Source organism: Myxine glutinosa, chromosome 8, assembly GCF_964187855.1.
Source record: "Myxine glutinosa chromosome 8, kmMyxGlut1.1, whole genome shotgun sequence".
Taxonomy (NCBI): Eukaryota; Metazoa; Chordata; class Myxini; order Myxiniformes; family Myxinidae; genus Myxine; species Myxine glutinosa.
Genome location: NC_136268.1, coordinates 111,004,439 through 111,016,898, shown reverse-complemented (window position 1 = coordinate 111,016,898; position 12,460 = coordinate 111,004,439). Strand labels below are relative to the sequence as shown.

Here is a 12,460-nt window from a genome sequence, read left to right as displayed (position 1 = left end):
CCTAACTGCTAAGCCAACACCAGGCCTTGTTTGTGTCCTTTATGACGTCCCTAAAAAGAGTAAGTTTCTTAGCTGTATGGAATGATTTTCAATTTTGTTTGACTGCCAGGGAGGAGAGACTGAAACAATTACTTTACTTCTCTGTGTGCATATGTGCTTGGGACAAGATTTCATACAATTTGCCAAATTCAGAGGCAGAGTACTGCTAAACTGCAGGTTCGTGTTCCAGTGTTCAAAATATAAAAATTTAATTGAAATGAAGTAGTTCCTCAATCATAGACTGACATCTGTAGACAGACAGACAAACAGAGTGAACCAATTGCTTAACCCCGCCTTGCGCTTCACACGCGGGGTAATTAAAGAAATATCCAATAACTTGTCTGTTTTAAGAAACGTTCAAAAACTTTGGCAAAGCACACGTAAGGCTCCATTAGAAACAAGATGTCACAAAAGCAGCACATTGGATGTTCTTTATGCATTATCTTTTATTTAAATTAAAACTATAATCTCGAGTCTCCTTTCCCCAGGACAAACCAAAGCTGCCATAAACTCCGAGAATAATTTTCACATCTTGAAAAGTGGTATATGAAAGTATATGAAATATAAGGTCAAAGAGCCATTACAGCCATCCTCACAATAGTTTGGTAGTGTTGAAATTGGAAAGTCATCGCCACAGACACCCCGTAATGGAAAAGTTAAAGATCCTCAGGAGTAAATAGCAGACTCTATAAGGCAAGTGCTAACTGTATTCGGGTCGCAAAGTCCACAGGCCCGTTCTGTCAGCTGTTCGTTTAAAGGTGCACAGGCTGTGGAGCAAAGTACGAAAAACTGGTGACTTTTCGGGTTCCAAGCGGGTACCAAACTCATCTAGGACTTCTTCCGTAGTCACCCGCCCTCCCATGGCCCTTCCTCCAACATTGACTCCTGCACGGCTCGTCAGGAAGGCGAGAAGCTCAGCCAAGAGCCCATCATATTCTGTTGGTGGCGCGGTACCGCTTGGCATTTGTCCGTCTTCTTCTCCTTCTTCCAGTGCCTGTCTCTGCACGAGGCGGTTGCGGTGGCGCATTCGAGCAAGCAAATCTGCAGAAGCACAGCCACTGCTGGACTCATCAGCCATGCTCTGAGGTTTATCTGACATGGCCATTGGTGTGGGGACACCATCGTGACAAGCCAGGTTGAGGCTCGATCCTGGCTCCACACTTTCCAATATGTCTGCATCCTATCAACACGTGGCACACACAACACCGCCTTTACGCAAAGAACCGTCAAAACGCTCATTACTTTTTACAGTATTTCATTTTCATCTATTTTATCAATAATAATGTAGATTCAGAATATTTACTTTACGATCCCTGTGATCAACAATGTATGAAACGTTCAGGTTTGTGCAATGCCACACGTTAACACGCACCTTGCACTTGTTTGTCTGAGGTCTTGATGAAGTGCGATGAATGTTAGACAAAACCATCAAGGGATTCTTCTTCTGCCCAAAACGAAACCTGAAAAAACAAAACCAACACCGACCAACGGTCATCCACTATGAGAGTTGTGTATTGTGAAATTCATGCATAAAATCTTCATGGGGCCTTTCCTTTGTGAGTTTCATCGAGTCATCATTGCATTTCCACCAATAAGCATTCATGAACAAATACTATGAACAACAGTACCTGTGGCCTTAAAGAACACCAGCTTACTTGGGTTTAGCATGACTCCCAACAGCATTTTGCCTCGATTGATAGGCCCGACGAGACTGCTTGAGCACCCTCAAAGCATCATGAGCAACACGGGTCGCTTCCGCTTCCACGAGCAAATAGTCAGGGTCTGACCCATCCATCACTGCGTCGTGCTTCAAGGCACTATGAACCCCTGTGCACAGCAGGTCGACACGCAGAAAAGGCAGTCACATTATTCCGTGGTTTTCAAGAGACTTTTCATACATGTGCTTCATTCGTCTTCTGGCAAGCATGAAAGCAGATTGTAATTCTGAACCATGTTACAGCGTTCAACATTAGTTTCCATAGGCAAAAACAAATAATTAAATAAAAGTGGCACCAAATTAAAGTTCATACCACAGGATTAACCTCTGCACCGATTAGCAAGCAAGTGCAACATTTGCATGAAGCTTTGGATTATAATAGGAAGCGGAACAAAATGATTTATTTATGCAAGGGGACACCCAATGGACCTGCAACAATTCCTTACATCAATAATAATAACTTTGAGATCTGGTGACACCTCACAAGCCATAAAGCATTTCGAAAGAAAAAAGGCAAGAACGCTGCAAAAGACTCGAGAAAGAAATCATTAAACAACTTTGAACAACTCTGATCAGATCGGCAGTCTGCAGCCTCCTCACTCTCTGCAGACCTGGACAAAATCACAGACTGGTCCAACAAGTGGAACATGTCTTTCCATCCTGACAAATCTCACACTCTTACAATGTCTCTCCGAAAAGACTGACTAGACAACCCTCCCATCTACTTTCTGAACAATCCTCTCCAAGAAGTTCTGTCACTCAAGCTTTTGGGTCTCACAATCTGCCATGATCTTTCCTGGGAAAACCACATTTCCAATCTGGCCTCCAAAGCCAGTCGCCAACTGGGCATCCTCCGTCATGCGAAGTCCTTCCTTGGCACACCTGAGCTCCTCATCACATACAAGGCTTTCCTCCGCAGCTCAATGGAATACTGTTCTCCCCTCTGGGCCGGTGCTCCTGCCTCACATGTAGCTCGTCTTCACGTTGTTGAAACCAAAGCTTTCAGAATCATTGGAATGTCCCGCGATGAAGCTAACGCCAGGGCCTTTCACTTACTCACAGCAGGCAGGTTGGTGGTCTTTCTGTCTTATACCGACTCCTCTCCGGCCTTGCTCCCCCAGCTCCCTCTGGGATCTGTCCCCCAAATATTCCTACAGGTCGCATAAGATCTGCCTGCCAACCCTCTTATGGTTAAACTGCCAAAATCAAGACTCTCTGCTCACCTTCACTCCTCTTTTCTCCCGCCTCTGGAACAAACTCCCTCACTCTCTTCAATCCCACTCCTCCCTCCAGGTCTTTAAAACAGCTGTTCACCACCATCTCTTATCTTCCCCCATCCAAAACCTTGATCTTTTCTACCCCCACTAATTTCACCCCAGATCCACTTTTTTGAAATACCAACTTTCCCCCCCCCCCCCCCCCCCTTCCCACGCCTCGTCCCCCCAAGCCCTCTCCGTCTCACAGATCCCCCGATGTCCCTGCTCTCGTGTTTGTGTGCTTCCCCTTCTCTCCCCTTCTTGTTTACCGCTACCCTTATTATATACTTTGTGTGTCTGTTTGATTTTTTTGTGTGATGAATGTCAGCTCTTTCACGAGCCTCGCTCCTGTATACAAAAAAACCAAAAAAACAAACAAAAAAAAAAACCCAATGCATCAATGGCTCCGACAAATGTAAATAAATAAATCAAACGAAGATCCACCTGACTTCTTGAACAATTTCTCTAAGATGTAATCATCGCTCGACCTCCATGACCTCCTCGCTTCACGCTCGCTGTTTCCTTTTTCTCCATGACAAAATGCCGCTTCACGGACAAGGTGTGGGATAGGTACGCCATCAACGCGTGCATCCTTTCCCTTCTTGTGTTTCTTCCCTCGTCTGACCCCTGCGAGCACAAGGAACAATGGTGGACAAGCAATGGATGCACTTCAAAAATTTCATCTACATAATCGTCTGAAAAACAAGGAACTTTTTACAATTGGCGGAAAAAGCACCATTGAAATCAATTCGCCTTTAAAGTTTGAGTGAAAATAGTTCTTAGGTTTGCTCTTACCATCCCCTTTTGTTTGATTTACCACGTCCTTGTGATCCCGAAACGTAACATGCTTCCTCTTTTCCTTGCGTTTTCGGTGAATAGTGTCCATTGGGGTCGACTGCAAGATGCCGGTTCCATTACTCAAGCTCCCCTCACCTCGTACATCCTGCATTTTGTCAGCAGATTGACTTTTTTGCCCATCCTCTCCAAAACTTTGAAGGACTTTCTGTTTGGTATTCTCCAAGCCAACTGCATTTGTCCATTTATTTGAGTCGCACGTCGCTACATCGGCATCGGTGACATGTTCAAGACTTGACAAGACTGGCTCGCTAAGAACGTAGCCTCCAGGGCCACGTGATTGCTCACCTGGGGTCCTGCAAGGTCCCCTAGGCAAATGATGGAGAGAGGGAGAGGGAGAATGATGTACAACTGTGGAATTCTGGAGGACATTATTCTGCCTTTTATCGCGAGCATGGCTCTTTCCTTTAACAGCAATCTTCACCTCAGAGCCTGTCCCTGGAAAAAAAAAAAGGCGTCAACAACAGTGATAAAAAACACAACTCAACCCTCATCTATTTTTACAAACAAGCTCATGTACAGCATCCACAACATGGCTTCTACCTCAACATTGAATTAAGATAAAATGAATGAAGTGTTTGCAATAGATACCAGCAAAAAGAGCACTAGTCTCTGTATCCTGAGTGCCATCTGGGCTGCTCAAAGTGAAGAGTTCACAAAGATTGTTCGTTTTGAAAAACCGTCTCTGCTTTGGGTCCTTCAGTACACGGTTGGTCAAGTACTGCTTGAAGATCTGCCTGCGATGGCAATCGAAGAGGATTTTGATGAGCAAATTCCATGGGCAGTGACCATGTCTCGCTCAGTCAACCGTCAACTGACGGCTGCAATCCAAACGGCAATACAAATTTTGGCTTTCATACAATCATGTACAGATGTCATTGTAAATAACTACATTTTCGTATATTTTATCATTGTCACTTACATTGCAAGGACCATCTGAGCTGACACATTAAAGTTTCTCTTTTAATGTAGTTCATTCGTCATTTAACGTCATCTCGGGATATGCTCCGCAGGTTGGTCGGAGTGATGAAGAGAAGGACAAGTTCTGGTGTGCGATAGAGAAGCTGATGGAAAACGTGAAAGATGAGGAAGTTGTTGTGGTAGGAGGAGACCTAAATGGACATGTGGGAAGGAGTATGGATGGTTTTGACGGAGTTCATGGGGGTTACGGATATGGTGTGAGAAATGGAGAAGGTGAAAGGATTTTGGAGTTTGCTGATGGAGCTGATTTGTTGATTTGTAATACTCAGTTCCAGAAAGAGGATAATAAGCTTGTTACATACACGTCAGGTGGGTCGACGACAACCGTTGACTACCTGATGGTGCGTAGGCGAGATAGGGGGCACCTCCGGGACACAAAGGTGATCCCGGGGGAGGAGGCTGTTTCACAGCACCATTTGGTTGTCTGCGACGTAAGGGTGAAAGGTGCAAGGAGAGCTCGGCGGGTGAAGTACCAACCGAGAATGAAGGTGTGGAGGTTGAAAGAGGTGACAGTAAGGGAGGCATTAAAAGAGAGGCTGAGTAGGGTCGAGGATGATGTGGTTGAGCTTGAAAGTGGTTGGATGTCAATGAAAGCTAGTCTGTTGGGAGCCATTGGTGAGGTATGTGGATGGACAAAAGGACCACCGAGGCACTCGGAAACATGGTGGTGGGATGATGAAGTTGGAAAGAGGATTGACGAGAAGAGGAAGAAGTTCAAGGAGTGGCAGAAGGCGAAGGGTACGGGAGCAGAAACAGCAGAGCATGAAAGTTATAAGGCAGCCAGGAAGGCTGCAAAGAAAGAGGTAGCAAAGGCGCAGGAGGCATGTAGGAAAATGTTCGGAGAACGCTTGGATTCGGAAGAGGGTCAGAAAGCAGTATTCAGGATTGCAAAGCAGATAGCGAAAGAGAGGTGTGATGTGATGGGGGTGAGTAGCTTGAAGGATGAAGTGGGACAAATCGTTGTCGACCCAGATGGAATTAAAGGAAGATGGAAAAGATATATGGAAATGCTGTTGTATACAGAGAATGAATGCGATGGCAACATAGAGAGTAACCCAGTTTTAGGACCGGCAGAGAAGATAATTGAGAAGGAAGTTGAGGAAGTGATAAAAGCAATACAACAACAACACAACATGCATTTTAAGGCCATTTTCCCTGCAAGAGCGTGGGTTAGTTAGCCTTGCGGTCCCCATGACAATGTTCTCCATTTTGCCCTATTTTCCGCATCTCTCCTTGTTAACCCCCTTGCCCGCATTTCTTCTTTGACCATCTTTAGCCAAGTCTTTCTCGGTCTTCCCCGTCCTCTACTTCCTTCTACATTCATTCCCATCACTCTTTTCAACCAGTCACTTTCATCCTTCCTCAACACATGACCAAACCATCTCAACCTGTTTCTCTTCACAGCATCCATCACAGGCTCTATTCCCATCATCTTTCGCAATTCATCATTTGTCTTCCTCTCTCTCAACGATACTCCACACATCCACCGAACCATTCGCATTTCCACCCTTCGTTGCTGCTCTACGTTCATTACCCATGTCTCACTCCCATAAATCATAACACTTCTCACACATGCAGCATACACCTTTCCCTTCAGCTTCAATGACACTCCCCTCCTCGTCAGCACGCCACTCAGTTCCCGAAACTTCTTCCATGCACATCTCACTCGAGCAACCGTTGCCGAGTCTGATCCACCTTCTCCATTCAGCATGTCTCCAAGGTAACAAAATGTTTTCACACCTTCCAGCTTCACGCCATCTCCAAGATCCAACTCAACATTTCCTCCATCTGCAGCTCCCTCTGTGCACACCTTACACTTGAATGTAGCTGCCACACTGGTTAATGACCCTCTCAAACCACTACATTTTTGATGAACCCACTCAGCGCACATTGTACATTGAATGGAATTCACTCCGACACCCTTCCTGCACACAGCACACGGCCACTTCCCAGTTCTTTCCACCTCACCACATCCTTTACCACTTGCCATCACCTTCGTTTTTCCGATATTCACCTTCAGACCTTTTGTCTCCATACATTCCTTCCACTTGTTCATCTTCTCCTTCAGTCCATCTATACTTTCTGCAATCAACACCAGATCATCTGTATACAACAACTCCCACGGTAAACCCTCCTTTACGTTCTGAGCCAGCACCTCCATGACAGCTACAAATAGTAGTGGACTTAGTACCGACCCCTGATGCACTCCCACCTTCACCTCAAACTCACCACTGTTCCCGCCCTTCGTCCTTACAGCTGTGCGCGCTCTTTTGTACATTGCCATCACTACTCTGATCAACCATTCCTCCACTCCTAACTTCCTCAATGCCCATGTCACAACTTCACGTGGAACCCTATCGAATGCTTTCTCCAGATCAACAAACCCAAGAAACAACTTCTTCCTCTTCTCCATGTACTTCTCCTGCAACTGCCTCACAATAAAAAGCGCGTCTGTCGTTCCTCTTCCTGGCATAAATCCAAACTGCATTTCGTCAATCTTCACTTTCTTCCTTATCCTCCTCTCCACCACCCTTTCCAATACCTTCATTCCATGCTCCAATAACTTTATCGCTCGATACGAGCCACAGTCCAGAGGGTCACCTTTCCCCTTGTATAGAGGGACGAGGGTACTCAGTTCCCATCCACTGGAATGCGGCCTTCTTTCACCACCAGATTGCAGATCTCTGCCATTCTCTTCACACCCCAATTTCCCGCTGCCTTCAACATATCTCCCACAACTCCCGTCGGCCCTCCCTCTTTTCTACTCTTCATTGCTTTTATCGCTTCCTCAACTTCCTCCTCGGTTATCTTCTCTGCCGGTCCTAAAACTGGGTTACTCTCGATGTTGCCATCCCATTCATTCTCTGCATTCAACAGTATTTCCATATATCTCTTCCATCTTCCTTTAATTCCATCTGGGTCCACAACGATTTGTCCCACTTCATCCTTCAAGCAACTCACCCCCATCACATCACACCTCTCTTTCGCTATCTGCTTTGCAATCCTGAATACCGCTCTCTGACCCTCTTCCGAATCCAAGCGCTCTCCGAACATTTTCCTACATGCCTCCTGTGCCTTTGCTACCTCTTTCTTTGCATCCTTCTTGGCTACCTTATAACTTTCATGCTCTGCCTTTTCTGCCCCCATACCCTTCGCCTTCTGCCACTCCTTGAACTTCTTCCTCTTCTCGTCAATCTTCTTTCCAACTTCATCATCCCACCACCATGTTTCCGAGTGCCTCGGTGGTCCTTTTGTCCATCCACATACCTCACCAACGGCTCCCAACAGACTATCTTTCATTGACATCCAACCACTTTCAAGCTCAACCACATCATCCTCCACCATACTCAGCCTCTCTTTTAATGCCTCCCTCACTGTCACCTCTTTCAACCACCACACCTTCATTCTCGGTTGGTACTTCACCCGCTGAGCTCTCCTCGCACCTTTCACCCTTATGTCGCAGACAACCAAGTGGTGCTGTGAAACAGCCTCCTCCCCCGGGTTCACCTTTGTGTCCCGGAGGTGCCCCCTATCTCGCCTACGCACCAGCAGGTAGTCAACGGTTGTCGTCGACCCACCTGACGTGTATGTAACAAGCTTATTATCCTCTTTCTGGAACTGAGTATTACAAATCAACAAATCAGCTCCATCAGCAAACTCTAAAATCCTTTCACCTTCTCCATTTCTCACACCATATCCGTAACCCCCATGAACTCCCTCAAAACCGTCCATACTCCTTCCCACATGTCCATTTAGGTCTCCTCCTACCACAACAACTTCCTCATCTTTCACGTTTTCCATCAGCTTCTCTATAGCACACCAGAACTTGTCCTTCTCTTCATCACTCCGACCAACCTGCGGAGCATATCCCGAGATGATGTTCACCAAGAGCTTTCCAATCATCATTTTCACCATCATCAACCTTTCACTCATTCTAGTCACACTCACCTCACTGTCTACAAACTCCTCAGAAAACAGGACACCAACACCATTGACGCCCTCCAGGCACCCTTGCCACACAAACTTGTATTTCTGTCCCTGCCTACCCTTCACCATTCTCACACCACTTCCCTTCCATCTCGTCTCCTGCACACAACATATGTCCACTCTTCTTCTGACCAATACTTCCACCACTTCTCCTGATCTCCCTGTCATTGTCCCTACATTCCATGTCCCAAATCTCAGAAACCGATCTCCACGTCGGGCATCAGACGTTTCGTCGTCATAAATGGAATGATTTCCACCCTTGCTTCGATCGGGTTGCCCACCTTGAGTTTTGACGAGAGGGAGTGGGGTACCCCACGGGGTACTTCGGGCTGTACCCTGCCCATATGTAGTCGTAATTGTCATGGTTCTCTTTTTTGAGGCAATGTTTTTATGGCCGGATGCCCTTCCTGGCGCCAACCCTTTTAGTCGCCTCTTACGACACGCAGGGATATGGTGTACCTATTCCAAACCGGGGTACACACCGGGGTGTACCGGTGCAAGATAAAAGATAAAAGCAAACAAGATAAAAGCAATGAAGGGTACAAAAGCGGGAGGGCCGACGGGAGTTGTGGGAGATATGTTGAAGGCAGCAGGAAGTTGGGGTGTGAAGAGAATGACAGAGATCTGTAATCTGGTGGTGAAAGAAGGCCGCATTCCAGTGGATTGGGAACTGAGTACCCTCGTCCCTCTATACAAGGGGAAAGGTGACCCTCTGGAGTGTGGCTCGTACCGAGCGATAAAGTTATTGGAGCATGGAATGAAGGTATTGGAAAGGGTGTTGGAGAGGAGGCTAAGGAAGAAAAGTGAAGATCGCCGAAATGCAGTTTGGATTCACGCCAGGAAGAGGAACGACAGACGCGCTTTTCATTGTGAGGCAGTTGCAGGAGAAGTACATGGAGAAGAGGAAGAAGTTGTTTCTTGGGTTTGTTGATCTGGAGAAAGCATTCGATCGGGTTCCACGCAAAGTATTGACATGGGCATTGAGGAAGTTAGGAGTGGAGGAATGGTTGATCAGAGTAGTGATGGCAATGTACAAAAGAGCACGCACAGCTGTAAGGACGAAGGACGGGAACAGTGGTGAGTTTGAGGTGAAGGTGGGAGTGCATCAGGGGTCGGTACTAAGTCCACTACTATTTGTAGCTGTGATGGAGGTGCTGGCTCAGAACGTAAAGGAGGGTTTACCGTGGGAGTTGTTGTATGCAGATGATCTGGTGTTGATTGCGGAAAGTATGGATGGACTGAAGGAAAAGATGAACACGTGGAAGGAATGTATGGAGACAAAAGGTCTGAAGGTGAATATCGGAAAGACGAAGGTGATGGCAAGTGGTAAAGCATGTGGTGAGGTGGAAAGAACTGGGAAGTGGCCCTGTGCTGTGTGTAGGAAGGGTGTCGGAGTGAACTCCATTCAGTGTACAATGTGCGCTGAGTGGGTTCATCAAAAATGTAGTGGTCTGAGAGGGTCATTAACCAGTGTGGCAGCTACATTCAAATGTAAGGTGTGCACAGAGGGAGCTGCAGATGGAGGAAATGTTGAGTTGGATCTTGGAGATGGCGTGAAGCTGGAAGGTGTGAAAACATTTTGCTACCTCGGAGACATGCTGAATGGAGAAGGTGGATCAGACTCGGCAACGGTTGCTCGAGTGAGATGTGCATGGAAGAAGTTTCGGGAACTGAGTGGCGTGCTGATGATGAGGGGAGTGTCGTTGAAGCTGAAGGGAAAGGTGTATGCTGCATGTGTGAGAAGTGTTAAGATTTATGGGAGCGAGACATGGGTAATGAACGTAGAGCAGCAACGAAGGTTGGAAAGGGTGGAAATGCGAATGGTTCGACGGATGTGCGGAGTATCGTTGAGAGAGAGGAAGACAAATGATAAATTGCGAAAGATGATGGGAATAGAGCCTGTGATTGATGCTGTGAAGAGGAACAGGTTGAGATGGTTTGGTCATGTGTTGAGGAAGGATGAAAGTGACTGGTTGAGAAGAGTGATGGAAATGAATGTAGAAGGAAGTAGAAGACGGGGAAGACCGAGAAAGACTTGGCTAAAGATGGTGGAAGAAGAAATGCGGGCAAGGGGGTTAACAAGGAGAGATGCAGAAAATAGGGCAAAATGGAGAAGATTGTCATGGGGACCGCAAGGCTAACCCCCGCTCTAGCAGGGAAAATGGCCTTTAAAATGCATGTTGTTGTTGTGTATATATATATATATACTGAAACGCAAAAGAAACTTACCACCTTTGAAACCTTTAAATATCAACAATAACACTGCGTGTAGTAAATGTGTGAACTTATTTGTGGACAATAGTGTCCTCACTGTCAGACAAAATGGTAACGGATGGTCACTTGAACCTTCAATGGTCACTTCATAGCACAGCTGTTGAACAGCCGTTTTGACTGTCAGTGATTAGCCAAGGGGTACGGGATGATTTTAATGAGCTGCACGTGATGTCTTGATATTGGCTTTAAAAAGGCCAGTGCAAAATGGGCATTTCAATCAACATGCCACGATTGTCAAGGGATCAACGGCAGCGTGCCCTGGGCATGCTGCATGGCGGACTGAGCTACCGTGAGGTGGCACGTCGCCTTGGCTGTTCACACCAGATAATATCGGCCCTGGTGGACAGAGACACCCTCCACAACTCTGCAGATGACAGACCTCGATCAGGGAGGCCAAGAGTCACCACTGCAAGGCAGGACAGGCAGATGGTCCGAAGTCACCTGCGGGATCGATTCCGTCCAGCATCCCGCACTGCGGCAGAAACTCTGGGGCGTGCAAACCCACAGATCTCCAATGATACTGCACGAAGACGACTGCATGACTATGGTCTGACTGCCAGAAGACCATACAGAGGCCCCGTGATGACGGCTGCCCATCGCCGCAACCGACAGAGATGGTGCCAGCAGCATCAGCGGTGGATCTTGGCGCAGTAGAACGAGGTCGCTTTCAGCGATGAGTCAAGGTTCTGTGTGGACAGTCCTGATGGGCGTGAGCGTGTCTGGAGAAGACCTGGCGAGCGATATGCCGATTGTTGCGTGCGTCAAGCCAACAGGTGGGGTGGCCCAAGTGTGATGGTGTGGGCCGCCATATCAGGCCGGTACAGGACGCCACTGGTGGTTGTGGATGGGAATCTTAATGCCCAGCGGTATGTGGATAACATCCTGCGACCTCATCTGCTGCCATTCCTGCTAGACCACCCAGAACTGAGAACCTTTCAGCATGACAACGCTCGTCCCCATGCTGCTCGCTTTACCACTGCATTTCTCCAAGGCGAGAACATCAACACCATGCAGTGGCCTGCACTCTCCCCTGACCTGAATCCCATAGAGCACCTGTGGGATGAGCTTGGTAGACGCGTAGTTGGCAGGGCCAGGACACAGGCAGAGCTGCTTCAGACATTGAGGACTGAGTGGGACAGAATCCAGCAGCAATCCATCCAAAGACTGGTAGGCAGTATACGCCGACGATGCACTGCCTGTATCCAAAACAATGGTGGCCACACACGCTATTGAAAGGGGACTGACATTGCACCCTGTGCTGTTCTGTACTGTAGAACAAACTGATGAGATCGTGTATCTTGGTCAAAAACTTGACATGTCATCAATAAAATGCCAATGTTTCAATTAGCAA

The 12,460-nt window shown here is 47.1% G+C and overlaps 1 protein-coding gene across 1 annotated transcript in view; it reads right to left on the bottom strand.

Moving 5' to 3' along the window:
• Nucleotides 1–465: 465 nt before the first annotated feature.
• ERCC6 (ERCC excision repair 6, chromatin remodeling factor) overlaps nucleotides 466–12,460 on the bottom strand; it is a 64,045-nt gene continuing 52,050 nt past the window's right edge. Inside the window, exons 21-26 of the mRNA XM_068125105.2 lie at nucleotides 4,459–4,604; nucleotides 3,808–4,305; nucleotides 3,457–3,639; nucleotides 1,695–1,866; nucleotides 1,412–1,499; nucleotides 466–1,219 (exon numbers count right to left, since the gene is read on the bottom strand). Coding sequence (XP_067981206.2) covers nucleotides 740–1,219; nucleotides 1,412–1,499; nucleotides 1,695–1,866; nucleotides 3,457–3,639; nucleotides 3,808–4,305; nucleotides 4,459–4,604 — 1,567 coding nt within the window. The 3' untranslated portion in view covers nucleotides 466–739. The remainder of the gene's footprint in view (nucleotides 1,220–1,411; nucleotides 1,500–1,694; nucleotides 1,867–3,456; nucleotides 3,640–3,807; nucleotides 4,306–4,458; nucleotides 4,605–12,460) is intronic.